Genomic DNA, 22,277 nt, shown 5'->3' with positions numbered 1-22,277 from the left:
GACTAACAGGGCTACTTCTCTGGAAATATCATGAATTATTGAGAATCGGCCCTCCTCTGTCCAGCCCTAACTCTTCCCTCCCTCTTCCTCCCTCTTACCAGCCGATTCCACCAGAGCCAAACTCTTCATCTTGGTACTGTGCAGCACATCTTGAAGGTCACGGTAGCGGCAGCTCAGGGTTATGTAGCGCACATCGCGCACCATAATGTCCTCCACCCGCACATTGTATTTCCTGCAAAACACAACCAGGTGCTCAGAGACGCTGTCTTGGCAGGAATATATACCCACATTGCAGATTCTTAGGAGTGGCCTTGTAGTCATTCCCTTTCCTGTGGGATTCTTAAGGCCTTTACAGTCTGTGAGGAGGGCTAGGGAATCTGGCTGAGCATTCTCCACACCTCCAAACGTCAATTCCCACACACTGCTTTGCTGGAAGCTACGATGGTTGTAAAAAAAAAAAGGGGGGGGAGAGGCAGTTTGGGTTTGTGGCCTACAAACTACAAAAGCCCCTTGCTTCCCAGGATGAGAAGGATCAGCAAGGCATCGGGAGACCCTCAGAACAAGCAGGACCCATTCCTGATGTCTCCAGGTAGAGGGAATGAATGAGAAAAACTGGCACTTACGTAGCAAGCTCTTTGCAGCACAACAGCCTGGAGTCAGTGTCATCTCTAGATTTTGGAGGGACGGTTGGGGAAAGATGCCCTCAGTTACCCCCCCCCCTGCTGTGGACACTCCTCCTCCTCCTCTCCAAGGCATCACTGCCCGGTCGCTGGCCTTCTCTCCCCGGGCCCCAATCTGCACAACCGCCCAGAGGGAGAGAAGAAGGGAAAGGAAGGAAGGATGCTTCTTCCTCTTGTCACTGCCTGCATGCTCAGAGAGGGGCAGGGGAGCAGGCAGGGACAGCAAGGAGGAGGAAGAGGATGGTCCGTTAGGGCAGATGGGGCAGTGCCCCACTGACCTCTATCTGCCCTCAGACAACTCCCACCTGCCTGCTTCCTTCCTTACAAGTCCAGGGGGTGGCCTGTCCTGTCAGCTTCTTCTTCCTTAGCCTTGTGTGGCCCTGATAGAACTCAGCAGGGAAGAGGACGGGGACGGATCTCTGCCTGTCATGGGGTCTAGCTCAGTCTCGATAGGCACCATCACTTAGCACCATCACTCACCACCATCACTCACCACCACTACAGGAAGAGGAGCAAGACCAGAAGGCTCCAAGAAGTGGTCTACCAGTGCCTGCCCCTGATGCCAGCCCTACACAGGGTAGAGGGGGGAGCAACCACACACACACGCACGCTTACTCCTGATGCCCCCAGCCCAACTCCGGCAAGTAGGGCAACTTCTTGATCCGGATGATGCTGTCGTAGAGCGAGGGCTGCAAGCTCTGGGCCACGGCGTTGGCCAGAATCACCGCAATCATGACCGGCAGGATGTGGGAGATCTGGCCCGTCAGCTCAAAGACGATGACCGCCGTGGACACGGTGTGGGTGACAGCACCAGACAACGCAGCCGCACCTGGGGGTGGGGTTTGAGGTGGCAAGGTTAGAACAAGAGTCATTTAGATGCTTTGACTGGAAATGAAGGGGGGTCTTAAACCCTGCAGGCCAGAGGCAAGCAAGCCCTTGCATAAGCATCCAGTGACCCCCAAAGACCCAGAGCTACCCAGGCAATGATCTGCTAAGCAGTATGCAGCACCCAAAGCCTGTGGCCCAGCTCTTGTGATGGCTCATGGGGGCCTAGAGACACCCCACAGAAATGCCACCCCTCAGCGTCTCATATGTTCTCGGGCAAGGTTGGGAAACCACCTTCTGCAGACCAAGGGCCGCATTTCCTTGGGGGAAACCTTCCGGGGGCCACTTGCCAGTGGTGGCCGTGGTCAGAGGCAAAAGCAGGGGAGGAACAAATATAGATTTTTACCTTTTTACACTCTGCTAGCTTCTACCTACAAACACGTATCCCTCTCTATTCTCCATTCAGGGAAGTTCAAGTATCAGAGTCTAAGGATGCATCCCAGCCAGGCAAAAATACTCTAAGCAGGTGCAAAGCAAGGCTGGGGAGGGGTGCGTGACCAGTGCAAGGAGACTCCCGAGGGCTGGACAGAGGGGCCTGGAGGGGGGCATTTGGCTCCCAGGCTTGAGATTCCCCCCTTCCCTTGGTTCTAAGGCCTCATCGGAAAGGCCATCCCCAACCTCTGCCCCGCTGCCGTTATGGAAAGGTGCAAGGTCAATGGTGATGGAAGGAGAAGAGGCAGAGGTTTGGTTGCCTGCTCAGGGCAGACTTGACGGGTTTGGTTTGCACACTGAGAAACAGACCTCTGGTTTCCAAACATTGTTCTTGTTGGAGGGAAGAGGGCAGGATATTCCTCCATAAGAAGATTAGGTATGGGGGACAGATTGGCCCCCGATACTGACTTCCCCTTGCAGTCGGAGCACCGGATGTGGTCTAGAGTGCAGACCCCATCTTGCCCGGGGTGGCAGTGGACTGTCTCTGTGTCCATGCCTCAGGCAAACTGACCGTGCACCCTAGAGCATGTGCTGTGTGAGAAACAAGATGCTGGACTGGATAGGGACTCTGGCCTGATCCACCAGGGCTCGTTATCTCTTCCTGCAACAGTGGTCCAAGCCCTCCTCCACTGGGATGTTGCTGACCCCCACCTGAACATCCCAAATTCTGGAAATGATACGAGAGAAGCTGCATCTTACCCACCACTGCGTAGCCCCCTGGCACAATGCGGTAGATGTTGCTGTCGGTGTGGATGCCATCGGGGAACCAAGCCGCCATGCTCTCGCCCACCAAGCGGCCGAACGCAGCCCCTGCCCAGAGAGAGGGAGGGAGACGGAGTGAGACACACATCCTGCAGACTCATTCACCCGAGTGGCACAGCTGATGCATCTCCCCGCCCCCACCCCACCTCTGTTTAGGAACTGGGGGCAGAATTGCAATCTCAGCCTCTTCGTCAGGTGTGCAAAAATCCAGGCACCAAGTAGCCGCTCACACACAAAAAAGCTGGTCTTAGCAAGTGGCACTTGAGTTCCAAAGAAGTCAGGATGCCCATTTCTCCCCAGCAATGGCATCTCAAAAATCTTGCGGGCTCTTTCAGTTTTGCACCGTCGTCATAAAAAAAAAAAAGGTAAAATAAAATGTCATGCTCATTAAACCAAAAGTCCACAGAAGAGGAAGGATGGCAATGGGGGCATGTAGGGTTTGGATATCGAGAGCAAGAATGGCTGTCTAAGGTGCACAAAGGAATTAAGGATGAAAAGATAGACTATTATTTATTATTATTATTTATTACATTTATATCCTGCCCTTCTTCCCAGAAGGAGCCCAGGGTGGCAAACGGGTGACAGAGTACTAAAAACATCTGAAAACAAAACATATTTATAAACAAAAATCTTAAAGACATCTTTAAAAAGCAATTCCAACACAGATGCCGACTGGGATAAAGTCTCTACTTAAAAGGCTTGCTGAAAGAGGAAGGTCTTCGGCAGGCACAGAAAAGATAACAGAGACGGCGCCTGTCTAATATTTAAGGGGAGGGAATTCCAAAGGGTTGGTGCCACAACGCTAAAGGTCCATTTCCTATGTTGTGTGGAACAGACCTCCTGATAAGCTGGTGTCTGCAGGAGGCCCTCACCTGCAGAGCACAGTGATAGACGGGGAATGTAACAGGTGAGACGATCCTTCCGTACTATTGCTAGTTTTGCTACCACCTCACCAGTAGGTTTCATCAATAGACGGCCACTAGAGATGGATGAATCTGTCAATTTTGGTTACTCTCAATTCCTCATTTTCCCCAGCCTTACATTCAGTCTGCCTCATTTCTGCATCAATTTGCAAATATTTATTTTTTTAAAGCTGGCATAAAAATGTGTATGCCTTTTCACATATACTTTTGTGCCATTTCCCCTGATAAATGCATTTTTCATGCAGTTGGTGTCCAAGACACATGTTTGCAAGCAATTTTACTTTCGTACATGACTTTCACTAATGTATGAATCTTTCAAGCATACTTCTTGGTTAATCTGGAGAAGCGTGAGTTTTGAAGGCTACCTGTGTTTCGGTTCACTACTGGTTCAGGAAGTGCTGATTAAGATGTAGGGTCATATTTAAAATGTCAACCAAACAAATTTCTCCCCTATTCCTATTGGCCACTAACAGAAGTGCGATTGTTCCTCTCTAGGAAGATTTAAGGGTCATTGCACAGTAACAGGGAGAAAGCAGGGGGAGGGTCAGGGGAGAGCACAGGGGCTTGCTACTCACCAATGACAAAGACGGGCATGAAGGCTCCACAGGGCACCGGGATGGTGGTGGCCAAGGCGGACATCCAAAACTAGGAAGAAGGAAGAGAAACAAGCATCCATGATTAGGGGGTGGGGGGAACCAGCAATGCTATGTCTGGTGGAATCCAAAGGTGCAGCCCCTCGATTAGCCAAGCCAAACAGCTGTGAGTCTGACTTTTAGAACATGACAGTTGGTTCTTACTGAGCATGCCCAATGCTATAATAGACTTCAATTTTAAATTTCTTAAATTAATTAAAAATCAGCCCTGCATTTTTTAAGTTTGCAGTTGTACAATTTTGTACAATATCTCAGATAGGTCAGGTCTCCTGCTCCCCTAGTGCATTCACTATAGTTGCCCCATTTCCCTGCTTTTTAAAGAAATCTCAGAGAGAAATTAGACAAGAACTCTGCCCCTTGACATTTAGCATTGCAGAGGAGACATTTTGGTATGGTAACAACAGACACCTGACCCCTACCTGTTGTCTGATGTGGTGTAGCTCAGAGACACAGGCTTACTTTCTCACTAAGAACTAGATCCAAGCGCCAGAGGGCTAATCTGCACTAGTAGATAAATCACACAGTCCAAAGTTCCTAGGGAGTGGACCATTCCAGACTGCAGCAGGTGAGCCTGCAGCCTGAAATGGTGCAGTTCTAGGGATTCCGTACTGATTGATTTTACCTGCCAAGGTAAAGTAGCCCCAAGCCTTGTGTATCTTGACTCCAGACCTTAACCAATCAGTCCAACCAAATCCTGTAAACATCTTGGCTATGAAGCATCAAGAGAGCTTCCGTTCATTAGATGCTGCTGACAGCACAACTGTAAGAAAAGTTCTGCTGGATCAGGCCAATGGCCCATCGAGCCCAGCATCCTGCTCTCACAGCGGCCAACCAGATGCCTCTTCTGGGAAACCCACGAGCAGAGCATGAGCGCAACAGCACTGTCCTTACTGCAGTTCTCAGCAGCTGGAAGAAAAGGATGAAAGGAAAGGGGTAGGGGGGCGATGTGCAACACACCTTCATGAGGATGAAAACCACCAGTGTGACAAAGACATTGGAGCGTGGGTGCTTCCAAGCCTCGGAGACGCCGATGTATTCAAACTCTTCAGCTAGGCCTTGCTTGGCCCACGTGCGGTTGTCAAAGAGAGTCACCAACGTCTCCTTCTGTGTGAGCTGAGAGATGAAGGAGGAGAGCAAATCAGAAGGCGAGAAAGGAGCAGTGCCTGCCCAAAGCATACGCTCTGGTTGTGTTCATAGACCTGAATTGGCTATGTGGGATCAAGCCACTGTCTCATTTAGGATACCTTACTGTCCCTTCCTGTAGCAGCCAGTCAGATGCCCTCTGGGAAGGTCAACAAGCAGGGCATGAAGCGAGAGGCGCTCCCCAATCCCAGCACGTGACATTCCAAGGTATACCGCCCCTCTACATGGAGGCTCCACTTAGCCCTTTAGCTGTGGAAATGAAGCATGCGGATCTGCAAAGTGTGCACGGAGCCTGTGAGGGGAGGCCATGCACAATGCATTTGAGAGCAGCAAATAAGCTTCCCCTCACACACTCCTTCTGGGATAGAGGACACCCCTCAAACAGCACCATGCCAGGCAGCTGTTTGGTCTTCCTACATTAGGAGTAGGGAACCATTTTATTTATTTATTTATTATTTAATTTGTATCCCGCCCTTCCCCCCAGCAGGAGCCCAGGGCGGCAAACAAAGCACTAAAACACTTTAAAACATCATAAAAACAGATATTAAAATACATTAAAACAAAACAGCGTTAAAAACATTTTTTTAAAAAACAACTTTAAAAAAGGGTTAAAAACATTATTAAAAAAATATTAAAAGCAGTTCTAACACAGACGCAGACTGGGATAGGTCTCAACCTAAAAGGCTTGTTGAAAGAGGAAAGTCTTCAAAAGGTGCCGAAAAGATAGCAGAGATGGCGCCTGCCTAATATTTAAGGGGAGGGAATGCCAAAGTGTAGGTACCACCACACTAAAGGTCTGTTCCCTATGTTGTGCAGAACGGACCTCCTGATAAGATGGTATCTGCAGGAGGCCCTCACCTGCAGAGCCCAGTGATCGACTGGGTATAGAAGGGCCACAGGGCCGCATTACCTTCTGGGCAACTTTCCGAGAGCCACACGACAGTGGTGGGCAAGGCCAGAGGCAAAAATGGTTGGAGCAATCAATGCAGGTTGTGCCCTTGAACAGCAGAGTGCTTTCTACACACCCCTCCCCACCCAGGCAAGCAAGAGTCATTTTCAGAGTTTGCAAATGCATTCCAGCCAGAGAAAAGCATTCGCTTTGCAAAGCAGGGTCAGGGAGAGGAGTGGCCTGAGGAGAGTTCCGAGGGCCAGAGAGAGAGGCCTGGAGGGCCGCATTTGTCCCCTGGTCCTAAAGTTCCCCACCTCGTGCCTATACGGTAGAGTCAGCCCAGAACGGCAAGTGATCCCGGGTGAGCATTTAATAATAATAATAATCTTTATTGCATGCTTAGCCATGGGCCATGTGCAAGAATACATGTTAAAACATACAAACATACATTGATACATATCATCTTACAATTTACATTTCTTTGGGTGACTCATTCATGGGGGAGACACTCTTAACATAGGAATCTCTCATTTTTTGTGCTGCCATGGCAAAATTGGCAACCGCTAGTGATACATAATTACATCCATCCAATAAAAGCATAATTATCTTTTCCCTATCTGAATAAGGTATTAAAAGGTTTAAAAAAGTGGATAAAAATTTCCGCCTAGGATTGTCATAAAGTGGGCAATGGAGTATGTCGTGTGTAATGTCCTCTATTGCCATGCATCCAAAGATGCATAGGCGTTGAGCCACTGGTATGCCTCCATATCTGCCTTCCAAATAGGCCGATGACATAACTTGAAAGCACAGAGCTGTAAAGGCTCTTCTAATGTGGGCTCTGTCAAGTGAGTCTAAATAATTTGCTAACGTGTGATTAAGTTTAATATGAGGGTACCATGTTGAAAACCGGGCCATCACAATTGAGGCTCGGTCCTGGGCTGCATCACATTCATAAATCCAATTGCGGAGAGCCATTTTGCTTAAGTCTAACAGTTTATCTAATGTAAGGTTGTATTTTATGAGTACTGATTGATATTCCTTCGCCCATCCTCCCTTCGCCATTTGTTCCTGCCAACATTTCTTAGTCATAGATGTATTATTCATATTAAGAATTCGAAGCCAGTACCGTAGGTATGCCATATCTATACGTGCCCTTACTGAGGGGAGTCCCAGTTCAGCTCTCATGTGGGCAGCCGGAGTGCCCGGGGGGAGGCCTAACACTATCCTCATAAAGACGTTCTGGGTTGGCTCCAAGGTGGATCTAGCGGCTGGGCCCCATAGTTCTGCGCCGTATAGTATCTTAGCTAGGATTTTAGCCTTTAATATTTTAATCATAGGGGGAACCAATTGGCCCCCTCGCGTGTAAAAAAACTTTTTGGCTATACCTAGGGCGCGTGCGCCTGCTGTGGTCACTGCTTTTAACTGTGGGGTCCAGGAATGGTTATTTGTCAGCAATATGCCGAGATATTTATAGGAATTATAAATGCCCTCCCAGATGAGATATGCCTGGCGCCTTCTTTGTTATCCTTTCGGCGCCAGGTAAAAACCTACCTCTTTGCCCAGGCATTTTAACCTTAATTTAATGTTAATTTTAAATTTAATTTTATTGTATTTTTTATTTTTAAGTTGTATTTTAATTTTGTTTTTAATATGTTTTATAATCTACACTTGCTTGTATTTTAATTGTGGTTTTATCTTGTTGTACACCGCCCTGAGAGCTTGTTGCTATAGGGCGGTTTAGAAATGTAATTAAATAAATAAATAAATAAATAACCCAGTTCTATTGGGACCCCGTTTAGTGACCAGGAATTCTTTGCTTTCATATGTTTTCCACTCACCATGACATTTAAAAGCATTTAAAGCTCAAGGGCTACAAATTACCTGGCCAGCCATGAACTGTCCAAAGCCAGGTGGAAAGGTCAGCGTTGCAATGAAGAGCGTGACGAGTGCGGGGAAGAGCAGGCGCCTGGAGGGGACAGACAGCAGTGGTTAAAAAAAAAAAGAGTTGCCCTGCGGCACCACCCCCACATGGACACAAAAAATATTGTATTATTTATTAATTATTTAATTTGTATCCCGCCCTTCCTCCCAGCAGGAGCCCAGGGCGGCAAACAGAAACTCTAAAAACACTTTAAAACATCATAAAAACAGACCTTAAAATACATTAAAACCAAACATTAAAATCATTTTTTAAAAGCTTGAAAAACATCTTTTTTTAAAAAAGGGTTAAAAACATATTATTAAAGAAAACATGTTAAAAGCAATTCTAACACAGACGCAGACTCGCCAAACTTTGCAAACTCTGAGGCTTTGAACGGCATGACCACTTGCCTACAGAAAGAGAAAAGATTATTCCTTGTGGAATCAGCCGGCTTATACTTTAACAGCTAGTAGGAGGTCAGTATTCTGCAATCACTCAAGCTCAGAAAAAGGAATCGGGGGACATGTGAGGGTGCCCCCCCGCTAGGGTAACAGCCACGAAGGCATGGCTTCTCTGCAGTCAGCTGGAAGTGGAATTAGAACCGGGTGCCCTGCACAGCATTTAATGCAGTGCTGCATTCCCCATAAAACCTGGCAATGCCCATCAGCTGGCTGGGGCTGAGGGGAACTGTCATCTAAAACATCTGGAAGGTGCCAGGCTAGAGAAGGCAGGAGTATAAATTAACTGAAAGGTATGCCCCATTACACAGCAAAACTCCCACGTCTCCCCACCACTGGGAGGGGGTCACCTGGCCCAGTAGGAATAAAAGGGCCCCGGACCCCCAACTCTAGTCTGACCCTAACCCTGCCACCCAACTCACTAAGCCACCCTCTGGCCCCCATCGTCCTCTCCCGGGGCTCCCCCTCACTCACACTCAGGACAGGACATCCCTCGAACCATGTGCTTGGCAGCCGTGGCCATTCCCACATCTTACTTTTTCATTAGGAAGCGGTTTATGGCCTTTTGGTTACGCATGAACTGGACGATCTTGCGGTTGAAGTACACAAACAGCGCCCCTCCAAAGCCGCTGGCAATCCTAAAGCAGGGAGAAGGCGGCATCAACAGAGGGAGGGAGGATGGGTGGGGAGGGGCTCCGATACAGAGGGGCAGGGGAGGCCCCAGTGAAACCCCACAAGACTCACCCAATGACAGCAAAGGCCGGCAGCTCCTGCAGGTCAAAGGGGAAGTCCAGCCGGAATCGGGTTTTGAAAAGCGCCGTGATGGTTTCTGAGGGAAAAGAGAAGGTTTTGTTTTTTTAAAAAAAGATCTTTTAAACAAATGTGTTTTGTTTGCCACCCTGAGCTCCTTTTGGGAGGAAGGGAGAGAGAAATTTAATAAAATAAATAAATACAATAACAGTAAATGAATCCCAAGTCTTGAGGACAGGAGTGGGGAACCTCGGGCCTTGGAGTCAAATGTGGCCCTTCAGACTTCTCCACAAGCCACATCCCCTTTCCCCAGGCCTCTTGGCACTCCCAGGTGTTCTTGCATCCTTTAATAACACCTCTTGCTTGTCTGGATGGAGAACAGAGCAGGGTGTGCAAGAGTCCGTTTAGAAACGAGCCAACTATAGTAAAGTTTACATTTGGTGCTCTGCTCACTTTTGCCTCTGGTTACACTCAAGACGGAACGAGTTATAGGCAGGGGTTGGAAAAGGCACCATCGCAATCCAACCATGGTTAAAAGACAAAGTACAGCTTACTGTGATGTGCAAACCTGGCCACTGTTTGATTATTTAACTACATTTATCTTTTGACAGTTCTTATTTTGTATTTTAAGAATGACAGTTAGTGGCCTTGATTTTAGGAAGACCGGCAAGTTATAAAGCACTTGACTTTTTTTTTTTACTTTTTAAAATGCAAGTTGTGTGACTTATCCTGCTTCCTAAATTTGGACTCCCTTGATTGAGAATTCTGGGGAGGGGTCACGACTGGCCAGGAGAGACACCCAGTCCTGCATTAAGACTGGGACTCATCACCAGAGCAGACAAGCTCAGAAGCAGGCACGGGAGACGTTTCTGCCTGGGAAGGAAGAGAGGGATCGTACCTTCGTCCTTGTTCCACACAGCGAGGACCCGGAAGATGAACGCGCTGAAGGTGGCCGCGAAGAAGCCGCGCCAGTAGTTGCGGACAGCAAAGAAGGTTGAAGTGACTTCAATGCTGAAGAGGACACCTGGGGGTTGGGGGTGGACAGAGAAGAGGGAAGAGTCTGGGAGCAGCCATGGGTGGGTAAAAGTCACCATTTGCAGGCCAAGAGGACCACCTCCCCATTTGAAGAGTTAGAACTGAGTTTGCGTAACTCATAGAGTTAAGGAATGCAGGCTGCTGCAGGGGTGAGATTGTGCTGGGACCATCAAGGGGCATGCTTTTCCACCTGCTTTGCCCCCCACCCCTGCTCTTAGTGACATTTTTCTGGGGACTGCCCTTTACCAGGAAGATAAATGCTTTTGGTTAGCTGTTCTTGCTTTTCAGAAATGTTAGGATTTTGTTAGTTTGATTTTTTTAAAATAAATTGTATTGTTTTTATTTGTATTTGTGTGTAAGCCGCCTTGGGAGCCGGGGGCCTTTTTGGCTGAAAGGCGGCCTAGAAATAAAACGTAACATAACAGTGCACACTTGCAGGACTGAATTGAATACGGAGGCCACATCCGCACTATACATTTAAAGCAGTATGATGCCACTTTAACTGTCATGGCTTCCCCCAAAGAATCCTGGGAAATGAAGTCTGTTAAGGATGCTGAGAGTCATTAGGAGACCCTTATTCCCCTCACAGATATAGTTTTATCAATCAATCCCTCTTCCCAGGGAACTCTGGGAATTGCAACTCTGTCAGGGGAATAGGGGTTTCTATATTCAATTCAGTCCTGGAAGAGCACACTGCATTCCTTAAGTCTGTGAGTCAGGCAGACTCAGTTCTAAGAAGAGAAGCTCTTCTGATCCTTTGGGGGAAGCCATGACAGTTAATGTGGTGTAATACTGCTTTAAATGTCTGGTGCGGATGCAGGCAGACATGGGCCATGATGGATGAAGACAGGGGCACTGCTTTGGACTTGCGGTTCTGATCGTGCAAGCCCTCCTTGCCTAGCTTCGGTTGGCAATTAAGAGTGGCAACCACGTTGAGTGCAATCCTGATGGGGCCTCACATCCGTTTCCTCCCCTATCCCAATATTTGCACGTTCAAGGGCGAAGAGTACTTGAGGGCTGGATTTTTGGCAACAAACCAGCATGTGGCTCCAATCCAAATGGAGGCCCTGTCAGCTGCTTTTCCTTCACACAAAAGCGGCCAATTTAGCCACACTTTTTTTTTTTAAAGTCATTTAGCCCTTTGTTTCTTTGAACAACACCCCAGATGAGCATAGAAAGGCAAGGCAGTTACAAATATTTAAAGTAAATATTTTACATATGTATATTCGAATGAGTGGCTAACTTTCAAAATAGCTTTGCTCAGTTGTGTCTTGTTTTCTCCAGATGCCAGTTGTGTTCGTGTTACAGGTCTAAATATTATGACAGTTCCAAAGTATCAAAGCAGCGTTCTGAGAATACTTAACGAAGACCGCAGTTTCCTCACAACTAACATGGACAAGAACGTTATTTCTTGGCAAACATTACATTGCCGAAATCAAAACACACACACACACCACTACAGCACAATTGTCACTAAACAGACTTGCACAGGGATGGATTTCAAAGCCACATTTTTAATCAGTCATCAGTTGATAAGAGGAATCATCTGTTTCTCCAATAAATGTTCTCTGTGCTCTGTTTAAAGGGCAGCGTTTGCTGTGGGGCTCCAAACCAATCGCCTGCGCTATGCTTCTAGCGCAGGGGAGGGTAACCCCTGGCCCAGGGGCCAAACCTGACCCCCCATTGAAGCAATTCTTCTAACCCTCCCCAAGATCCCACCAATTTTGACAGTAGTGGTAAAATGAAAAAAGTGAGGTAGACAATGTGCCTGAGTGGATAGAAACGTTTAAGCCTCTCTGCTCAGCCCAGCGCCCTGATGGGGATGCAAATTGACCCTTTCCAATCTGCACAGATCAGATGAGGATGGGCTCCATGTGTATGTGTGCATGCATGCACAAGAGAGAGGGTAGGGTGGCCACATGCACTGCTGGTATGTAGCCCTTGAAAGGTTGGGCAAGGATGAACATAGTCCTTGGGCCCAAAAAAGGTAGCCTCTCCCCATTCTAGTAGTTGGCATTGGATACTACAAATGGCACCATTTCCTCTCTTCCACCTCCTCTCCCCTCAATAATCTCCATTTCTGAACCGCTGTCCCACACGAGTGGGACCCCATTGCACTACATGCCCCTTCCCTTTTCCTGCTCTGTCACCACCGCTGGAATCCAGAGACCTCTGTGTGTGGGTGGGGTGTGTGGGGGGGTGGGGGGGTGTGGGTGGGGGTGTGTGGGGGTGGGTAAGTACTAGCCTACGGCTTGTCTCCTAAAGGCAGATGTTTAACAAGAGCTCTTCCAATAAGCTCCAGCCCCTCTCTCTAGGAAAGCATTTCTTCACAACGTTAAATTCATAATTAAATTCTGCAAATTCATTCCCACACGAGGCAGTGATAGCCACCAAACTGGATGGCTTAAAAAAGGATTAGGCAAATTCACAGAGGGGAAGGCTACCAATTGCTGCTAGCCACAACGACTATGTTCTGCCTTTCAACACTGGAGGTGGCATGCCTTTGAATACTAGCTGTTGAGGAGGACAAGTGTGGATAGTGCTGTTGCGCTCACGTCCTGCCTGTGGGCTTCCTGGAGGCACCTGGTTGGCCACAGTGAGAAAGGAAGTTGGACTAGATGGGCCATTGGCCTGGTCCAGCAGGGCTCTTCATGCCATGAATACCTGTTTGCCTTCTCAGATTTCACCACTGCCACTCAGCACTTGGCCTGCACTTATTTCCTCTTACCAGGAAATTTGATCCCTTCCTTCCCGCAACTGGTAATAGACTGAATTTCTTTGAAAGAGGCAGGCTGGATGGTGCAAGAGCCAACAAGTGCGCCACTTAGTTAGTTAGAAGCTCCCTGTGTTGGTGCTTTTGTCCCACGCTTTTCTTTTCCTTTCGAAAACCCCAAACAGGAAACTTATGAATTCACATTCACGTAGGCAAAGGTCATCTGTGCAAGTGAGAAATGGCCTCCCTCTGTCCTCCCCCTGCCTTTCTTTGTGAGAGCTGGCAGAGAGGAAAAGACATAAACACAGCAGAAGACACACACATCACGCAAAGGGAGACAGACGTGCCACCAACCTAGGAGCGTAAAGCAGCGAGGCAGTCAGGCTGTGCAGAACGGCCTGCCTGGGAGGAGCATGCAGCAAAGAGGGAAAAGGAGGAGACTACGTTATGTTTGCAACTGGAGAGAGGGCTCACCCAGACCCCAACCATCCACCACCACCCCAGTGATCTGAGAGCTGTATCCACATAAAAGCACACATTCCCAATACTATGATTCTATACTGGGGGGGAAACTCTTATTAACGCCAGGCCAGGATTTAGCAGAATTGTGTACCTTAGACCTGCAGAAGGCACAATATTGTAACAGTTTGATGCGGGCTTATTCAATTTCCCCATCTCAGGATTTTTCTGACCGTAAAATCAGGGATGCAGTGTTTTTTTTCCTGAAGATGCCAAAAGGGACTTTATGAAGAATTCGAAATTGTCAGTTTGGCATATTTGAGGGCAACTCCAGAGTGTGTTTGTCTTTATGGATGTATTCTGCAATATGCCACTGACACACTAATAGAGCATTAGTGGGGGATTTATACTGGACCATCCACACATCATTCCGCTATATTATTTGTTCTGTGATGTTTCCCCAATGTCGCCCTGGGCTCCTACTGGGAGCAAGGGTGGGATATAAATCTAATAAATAAATAAATAAATAATCACATTACTGCTGTCTAGAGGTACACTCTAGCATGACAGCACAACGAAAGCAAGACAAACCCCGAACATTTGTGGTATAAAAAGGTACAGGATTTCAGCAGGAAGCCACAGGACATGCATCAATTGGAAATTATGCAGTATTTCTACCCCCAAACGTTTGCAGGTGCAAAGAACATTGAAAGTGGGGTCGCATTTAACTGCCCCAATACCATCATGAGCATAAATCATCATGAATGCACACAAAAAGGGTGTCTGGAGGGGCCCAAGATTAAATCTGATCATAAAAGAATTGTTTATCTGCAGGAATTAACCTTTTCACCCTGTTAGACATGAAGTTTTCACACTAAGCCCACCTAATATCTGATAAATTATTTAATATGTCAACAAATGACCATCTTGGGTGTGTTTGTAGATCAGGCCAGATCAAAGACACTGTGTACTATATCCTGTATTGCCCTTCACAATTCACCTAGGGATAGATTCCTCTATTCACTTCAGAATTTTTAAGAAGGTCAGTCAGATTATTTCAAAATTAGGTGGTTGCTGGCTGACATAGACAAATATGTTACCTATACAGGGTAGTTTTATGTGTACTAGCAGCGAGAAAGCTACAGACTATATTTTTTTATTCAAACTGTCTTGATTGTCAAGGGGATTTTTGAAAATCTAAATTATTTGGGGAAATTCATAATTTTAAGTTTTGAGAAGCTGTCGTTCCAAAAATATGTACGTTTTAACTTAACTCTTGGATTGTCTTGTTTTGCTTTTTGTGATTTACACTGTAATGCCTCCAAAAAAATACGACTGAAAGTATATCCACATGTAAGGACCCTTAAAGGCATGCAAAGTTACCTGGAGGAAACACTTCTCAAGCCTCAGAGGAGCTCTTTTGGGTTTCCTTCTGAGGTTTGCCTGAGAAGGAACCCTAAATTCATTCTGATTATTTTTTCACTGAAGGTGACGTTTCGACTGCAACTCCCTGCCTCCACAGAGCACTGCTCATGAGATGTGCAAGGGCGTGCAAGTCACTTGGTGCATCTGCTATGACCACTTCTCTAAAGCATATGAAGCTGTCCCCAGGGCAGTTGCAAAGATTTAAGGACTGAAGTAACCGAGCAATTCACAGCCCACAGCTCCAACAGGTATGCAGACCTACAAAACTATTGGGCCCAGCTCTTGACCTGTCTAGCCCAATACCGGCTATCACAACCAGCAGCAGCAAACCAAGGACTTGGGCAGAGCTTCCTTCCTATTGCCATTAACCTTTTAAACTGGAGCTGCCGGGGATTGAACCCAGGACCTGGAGCCTCCCCCCAACTGCCCCTTGGTAAAGGGAAGGGGGGGCAAGGAGGATTCTTGGCCGGGGTGGAGGCCAAACATGAGGGAAGGCTCCAGAGCAAGCCTCACCTCCAATGGGAGCAGCGAAGCAGCAGCCGACGCCCACAGCACACGCAGCCGCCAGCATCTCAATATTGCGGGATTCATTCTGCAAGAGAAATTGAGAGGCACAACAGCCGTGAGGAGCTGCACGCATGTGATGGGGAAGCAACGGCAGAGAGTGCTGTGGAGGAAGAGAAACAGTGATATATCTCAAGTGATGAGTGGCTCCCCTTTGTCCGATTCAGAGAATGGGCTATTTTAAAATCGGATTAATTTGAAGCGCTGGGTGCCCATTCCGAATCCATCTTGTTGCACCCCTAAAAAAAACAGCCCCACTGCCAAAGAGAATCTGCCTGTTAAGTTACACCAAGTCTCCTGTGCTTCTTGCCTACTACAGCCAAGAACCTTCCCACATAAGTTCTTCAGTCCGGTACAGTACTCTCACCCTGCGGCATCTTCCAACCTCATGGACCAGATTCTCACCCTGCGGCATCTTCCAACCTCATGGACCAGATTCTCGCCCTGCGGCATCTTTCAACCTCATGGACCAGATTCTCACCCTGCGGCATCTTCCAACCTCATGGACCAGATTCTCACCCTGCGGCATCTTCCAACCTCATGGACCAGATTCTCGCCCTGCGGCATCTTCCAACCTCATGGACCAGATTCTCGCCCTGCAGCATCTTCCAACCTCATGGACCAGATTCTCACCCTGCGGCATCTTCCAACCTCATGGACCAGATTCTCACCCTGCGGCATCTTCCAACCTCATGGACCAGATTCTCGCCCTGCGGCATCTTCCAACCTCATGGACCAGATTCTCGCCCTGCAGCATCTTCCAACCACATGGACCAGATTCTCGCCCTGCGGCATTTTTCAACCTCATGGACTAGATTCTCGCCCTGCGGCACCTTGCAACTTCATGGACCAGATTCTCACCCTGCAACATGTTCCAACCTCATGGACCAGATTCTCACCCTGCAGCACCTTGCAACCCTGTAGACAAGATTCTCACCTCATAGATGCCGCCGAAGAGTGAGAGGAACTTGCTGAGGAGGGAAGCACACATGCTGGCTATGTGGACAAATGGTCCCTGCATGGGAATGGAAAGGAGGAGTTAGGAAGATGGAGACACCTCCCTGCAACAACACAGACCCTTTGAGAAACAAGACAAAGCAGCAACAGGAGGAGGTTTAGGTGGGAGAGGGAGCATCCCATCCCTACACTCCCTCCCCACAGCTCTTCCTGCAAGAAGCTCTCCAACCCATCAGTCTCACCCCTATTTTGTGTGCCCAACCGTGCTGCAGCCCAACAGCACCACGGAACTACCTCACCTCTTTGCCTAAAGGCATCCCACTGCCCAGCGCGCATGTCAGGCCGATCACCTTGGCCACAAAGGTCTTGAGGGTAAGATACTCTTTCAGCACCACACCCCGGAGAATGGTCTTCATTTCAGGGATTCCAGAGCCTGGAGAGAGAAAGAGAGAGAAAAGAGGGTGGAGGAAAAGAAAGGCATCAACTTATAACACCCCTCTCTCATTTTCTCTCTGTGGCAAGGATGGTGAGCCTATAGTCATCCAGATGTTGCTGGACAACAATGCCCATCACATCTGACCATTGGCCCTACTGGCTTAGGCTGATGGGAGCGTGAGGACCACAGGTTCTCCCATCCCTGCTCTACAGAGAGGTACCTTTGCAACTCCAAAATGATGTGGGGTTAATTATGGTGTTTGAAACAGGGTCTACTCTATATAATAAGGTTGGGAAGCCTTTTGCCCTCCAGATGTTGTTGGACTTCCAGCTCCCATTAGCCCTAGACAGCATGGCCAATGGTTAGGGATGATGGGAGTTGTAGTTCAGCAACTTCTGGGGGGAGGGCAAAGGTCCCCCAACCCTGCTGTACAAGGGACTGGGAACCAATTCCTCAGATGCACTCATGGCTGTGTTGCTTCTGAAATTCCTTGTTTTCACCTCCAGGCCCAGAAAAATAGGACTGAGCATCCAACTAGTTAAAAAACAAAGATTTCGTCAGTTGACCAGTCAAATAATGGTCAAGTATTTTGAAAGCATTTACTCTGTTTGAAGTAAAAAAAGAAAGCAGTTCTTCCTGAAGCTAGTAAATGACAAATCCATCTCCTTAGATTTGAGATCCCTATTTTTCCCCCTAAACACACCCAGCAAGGCTAACCCCGGGGCCCCATTGATAACCTGCTTAGCGATGTCCTCCATCTCCGAAAAGATTGTACTCCAAAAGGTCCCCACTTTTTGCATTCCCAGCACATGTGGTGGTAGGTACCAGCCCCGCCAGCAGGCAGAGGAGAAGGTGTTCCTGAGGTATGAGATGCGTCTAAGGGGTAAGGTACCATCTTCGTATTAAACTGAGTGCCCGTCTTCTGGTCTGCGCAAAAATTGCCTTGAAAGGAGGCTGGTGTTCCAGTCTGGATTCTTCAATGCACTTCCCCAGATCTCCCTCCCGTGTCCATTTCAGCCAGGTGAAGTTGCCTCATCATTTTTCCTATCAGGATTGTGTACATTTATGAGGCCCAACCTGATGTCAGGTGTTGTTCCAGCACCATCAGCTGTGTGACGGTGCTGGAAATGGGATTAATAGCTGCACTAGATATAAAGGTATTGAGTTGATTCAACATTTTTCTAGACCTGAGTCCAATCCCTCCCTGGAAGTTTTACAGAACAGAATGACAGGCCATGTGGATGGGGCAGCACTACCCTAGTCCCTGCAGTAAGCAAGATAGAGCCATGGGCCAGCCTAGGGAGTGACTTTGGCCCCTCAAGACTGCTTTGCGGTCCTGTTCAGGGATGCCAATGGCTACTAGCCATGATGGCTGCTTCCGCAGGCAGTATGCCTTTAACTACCAGTTGCTGGGAATCACAAGTGCTGTTGCGCTCAGGTCCTGCTTGCAGGCTTCCAAAGGCATCTGGTTGGCCACTGTGAGAACCAAATTCTGGACGAGACGGGCCATTGGTCTGACCCAGCTAAAGGGGTCTTCTTATATTCTGATGCCTGCAGCCACAGCAGGTGGCCAGTAGAAGAAACTTTGCTGTGTTGCTAGATTTGTGCCGCGCCCCCCTTCCTGTAGGTGTAAGGTGTAAGCATTGCTCACTAACAGATGAACCAAAGTGAAATTTGAAAAAACCAAGCTGCCCCTCACAGCAGTAGTATTCTGGCATCATGGAACATTTTAACCAGTCAATTTGATAGTGTTGTCAACCTAACAGAAAAATGTGCAGCACTTCAAGACTGCTTCTGAAAGGCCTGGGGAGAGCCAAGGAGCAATGGCGACCGGTCATTAACCTGCCCTCTTGGACCATGGGGAATCCTGCTCAGTCCCACACGGGCTTCTGGAGATTGAGTCAGGCATTGCCCCTGTGCATCGTAGGAAGCAAGGGTTTGTTTTTTTAAAGTTATCACTTACCACCCTCTGGGTTGTGCCCAGTGTCAATATCTGTGGGCAATTAGGGAATCAGGGGATTTATGCGCATCGTTCCAATATCTGTGGTGCAATCAGGGGATCTTAGAATATTTTGTTGTTGTTGTTATGTGCTTCCAAGTCGACTACGACTTATGGCGACCCTATGAATCAGCAACCTCCAAGAGCATCTGTCGTGAACCACCCTGTTCAGATATTGTAAGTTCAGGTCTGTGGCTTCCTTGATGCAATCAATCCATCTCTTCTTTGGCCTTCCTCTTTTTCAACTCCCTTCTGTTTTTCCCAGCATTATTGTCTTTTCTAGTGAATCATGTCTTCTCATGATGTGTCCAAAGTATGATAACCTCAGTTTCATCATTTCAGCCTTAAATTATCCCAGCCTGGCCATAGGAACATTGAAAGCTGCCTGTCAGGCCGTTGGTCTCTCTAGCTCAATACTGTCTACACTGACAGGAAGGGGCTCTCCAAGTTTCAGGCAAGGACTCTCTCCCACACCTACCTGGAGATGCTGGGGACTGAACCTGGCACCTTCTGCATGCAAAACAGATGCTCTGCCACTCAGCTGTGACCCTTGGAGCTCATGCCATTGCAACCTTTCCCTTTGCCAAAGGGATGAAAGGGACAAGCGAACAACAGGGAGATGCCCCACAAGGGTTGCAGGGGAAGGTCAGTCCGTTCACATGGAAAGGAGAACCTAACAGGGAAATTTCCTGGGTCCAGTAACCAGAAGCCTCTTGCAGAGGAAAGACAGCCCAATATGAATGGGGGGACAACACATGGACATGGACTGCCTTCGTGTCGATTCCAACTTATGGCGACCCTATGAATAGGGTTTTCATGGTAAGCGGTATTCAGAGGGGGTTTACCATTGCCTGCCTCTGAGGCTGAGAGGCAGTGACTGGCCCAAGGTCACCCAGTGAGCTTCATGGCTGTGTGCAGATTCGAACCCTGGTCTCCCAGGTCATAGTCTAACACTCAAACCACTACACCACATTGGCTCTCTGAATGAATGGGGGAGGGGGATGTTTTGATAGAAGGGGGTTGTTCTTATAAGCCCCACTACAAAGACACGCTTTCTCCCAACCGGCACCCCCACCCTCCCTGGACTCACCAACAGCCTGCGGAGCCAAGATCTGGGTGAAGCCAGCTGAAAAGGTGATGAGCACCACAGGGTAGGTGACCCAGGCCATGTACTGCAGGAAGATGTTGGCGTCCAGCCCCCCATACATCCACTTCTGGGCTGCACAGAGACACAAAAGGAGATGGTGTGCAGGTAAGGTGTGCACTGGGTAAGGCCAAGGTGTTCCTCAACACTGGGTAAGTCATTAATAGACCCATGCAGGGGACCTAGGTGACCCTGCCTAAGAAAATGGTAGAATTACGTTTTCCCAAGGAGCACACACATGTGCACACAGAATACATAGCACAGCCCATATTGGGAGAATGGGATTATTTTTCTCAATGGATAATGTAGGACGCCTGGACTTTGTGCAACAAGTGAGTCATCGCTCATCAGATCAAGCATCACAAGGGGCCTTTTCCAAACTATCAGGAAACAACAAGAAAAAAAAAAACAGGTGGGAATTATAGGTTCTGCTTCCTCTCATTCCACCAGCAGCTGCACTGACTAAGGAGCAGGCCCAAAGAGAAAGGGAGAAGTGTCGCTTCTCTGGCACCAAGAACAGACATCAGGGGAAAGGGGGTTTAGTATGCAATTACAGGTCCAGCCAAACCACATGCAAAACATCTATATATGTTTTGGCCCTGATTTCCTAGTATCTCTGTGCTTGGAACCTTTGTTCCTCCAGTTCTACCATCCTCACGCCCCCCCACCCAAATCTGCTCTCTTAAAATAACTCCACCTTTCCTCCCTTTGACACCGCACAAGGCGCCATTTCTCTCATCCTTCAAACCCACTTCAAAACCCATCTTTCCATGACACCCTTGCTTACTGTCCTTTCCCTAAGTCTTCATCCTGAACAGCAATATATCCCAAGGATGCCTAACGGCACGGGCTCGCTTCAGTCAAAGCGATTCTGCTACGCATAAGTGCCCATCTTCCCTTGGGTGTTGTGGGCCCGAGCCCTGGAGGGCAAAGCTGGCTTCGTAGCCCTTGTGAAGCTGGCCAGCCCAACCAGTCTGCACAGGGGAGCGCCAACCTTCCTCTGTATTCCACCAACTGCTTGCAGTTTCCTTACCTTGCAGGCAGGTTGCGATGGCAAAATCCATGGCCCAGCTGACCAAGGCCATAAGCAACCCCAGCAGGATGAGGAAGATCCAGTCCTCGCCCACCTTGGAGATGAGGAACTTTTGGCACCGCACAGTACAAACTGCAAGAAGGGGGGGGGGGAAGGGAACACACTTTAGGGATGGAGAGCAAATGGTGAGAGTGGTTACCTTTTTCTCTCTTGAAAACCTGTAAGAGGAAATTGGAAAAGTAACGTGCTTTTCCACAACCTCTTTCAGCTCTATATTTTTTTCAAGGCTCCGATTAATTAATTCTGACTTTTACCCAGACCCCTTGGAAAAGTGGAGTGTGAATGCATGCACACACACTGTCTATTTTTCTCAGTGGAATGGGGGCTGATCCGGGGGAGAGGAGTGACTGGAGGGGGGCACGGCTAACAGGGCTCAATCAAGAATCCAAATGTGCCCATGGGTTTTAAAACGTGGTTAACCCTGCCATATATGAAAAGAGGGGCAAAAGCTGTGGTGGAAGAGGGAGAAATTATGATGTTGTGATGATGCTTCTGCACTCCTGGGAGCGGATGCAGCAGAAGCCAAACATGCCAGAGACGTGGAGGGCATGTGAGCATCCCTTCCACCAGGTGGCTGGTGCCCATTGGGACTGGTACGGCGAAAGGCAGGGAGGCCAACAGTAGGTGGAACCAGAGCAAACAACAGACAAAGCTGATTGGCTGTAAGCAAGAAGACAGGCAGGTGGGGGCTGGCTGAGAGCAGGCTGATGCTGGTGGGGCAGCACCCCACTCGCCACCCAAAGCAAGGCAATGGAGGTCTCATATTTAACAAATAAAGTCAATAGTCCTTGTACACAGCCACCTTTGAAGTGGCCGGCAGGGAACCACCAATGGCTACTGATCTTGAGCACACGTACAGTGTGCGTGCGTAACACAGTGAAAGAAGTGTGCTGAGTCTCTGCAAACACAACAGTCTATACAACAAGTTAGCACAGTGTTTGTACTCAGTCCTTAAG

The 22,277-nt window shown here is 48.3% G+C and overlaps 1 protein-coding gene across 3 annotated transcripts in view; it reads right to left on the bottom strand.

The window, feature by feature from the left end:
• Positions 1–22,277, bottom strand: part of CLCN2 (chloride voltage-gated channel 2) — a 99,000-nt gene that overhangs the window by 20,462 nt on the left and 56,261 nt on the right. For 2 of the 3 annotated variants that reach the window (XM_061637447.1, XM_061637448.1), the window contains exons 3-16: positions 21,262–21,393; positions 20,175–20,303; positions 16,949–17,082; positions 16,630–16,707; positions 15,642–15,720; positions 10,395–10,520; positions 9,491–9,575; positions 9,283–9,384; positions 8,249–8,333; positions 5,293–5,448; positions 4,258–4,327; positions 2,697–2,807; positions 1,296–1,509; positions 99–232 (exon numbers count right to left, since the gene is read on the bottom strand). In XM_061637447.1, the coding sequence (XP_061493431.1) occupies positions 99–232; positions 1,296–1,509; positions 2,697–2,807; positions 4,258–4,327; positions 5,293–5,448; positions 8,249–8,333; positions 9,283–9,384; positions 9,491–9,575; positions 10,395–10,520; positions 15,642–15,720; positions 16,630–16,707; positions 16,949–17,082; positions 20,175–20,303; positions 21,262–21,393 (1,635 nt within the window). The remainder of the gene's footprint in view (positions 1–98; positions 233–1,295; positions 1,510–2,696; positions 2,808–4,257; positions 4,328–5,292; positions 5,449–8,248; positions 8,334–9,282; positions 9,385–9,490; positions 9,576–10,394; positions 10,521–15,641; positions 15,721–16,629; positions 16,708–16,948; positions 17,083–20,174; positions 20,304–21,261; positions 21,394–22,277) is intronic. The other variant, XM_061637449.1, reaches the window with a different exon arrangement.

This window comes from Rhineura floridana, chromosome 7 (assembly GCF_030035675.1).
Source record: "Rhineura floridana isolate rRhiFlo1 chromosome 7, rRhiFlo1.hap2, whole genome shotgun sequence".
In the NCBI taxonomy this organism is placed as follows: domain Eukaryota; kingdom Metazoa; phylum Chordata; class Lepidosauria; order Squamata; family Rhineuridae; genus Rhineura; species Rhineura floridana.
This window is presented reverse-complemented; position numbering and strand designations above follow the sequence as displayed.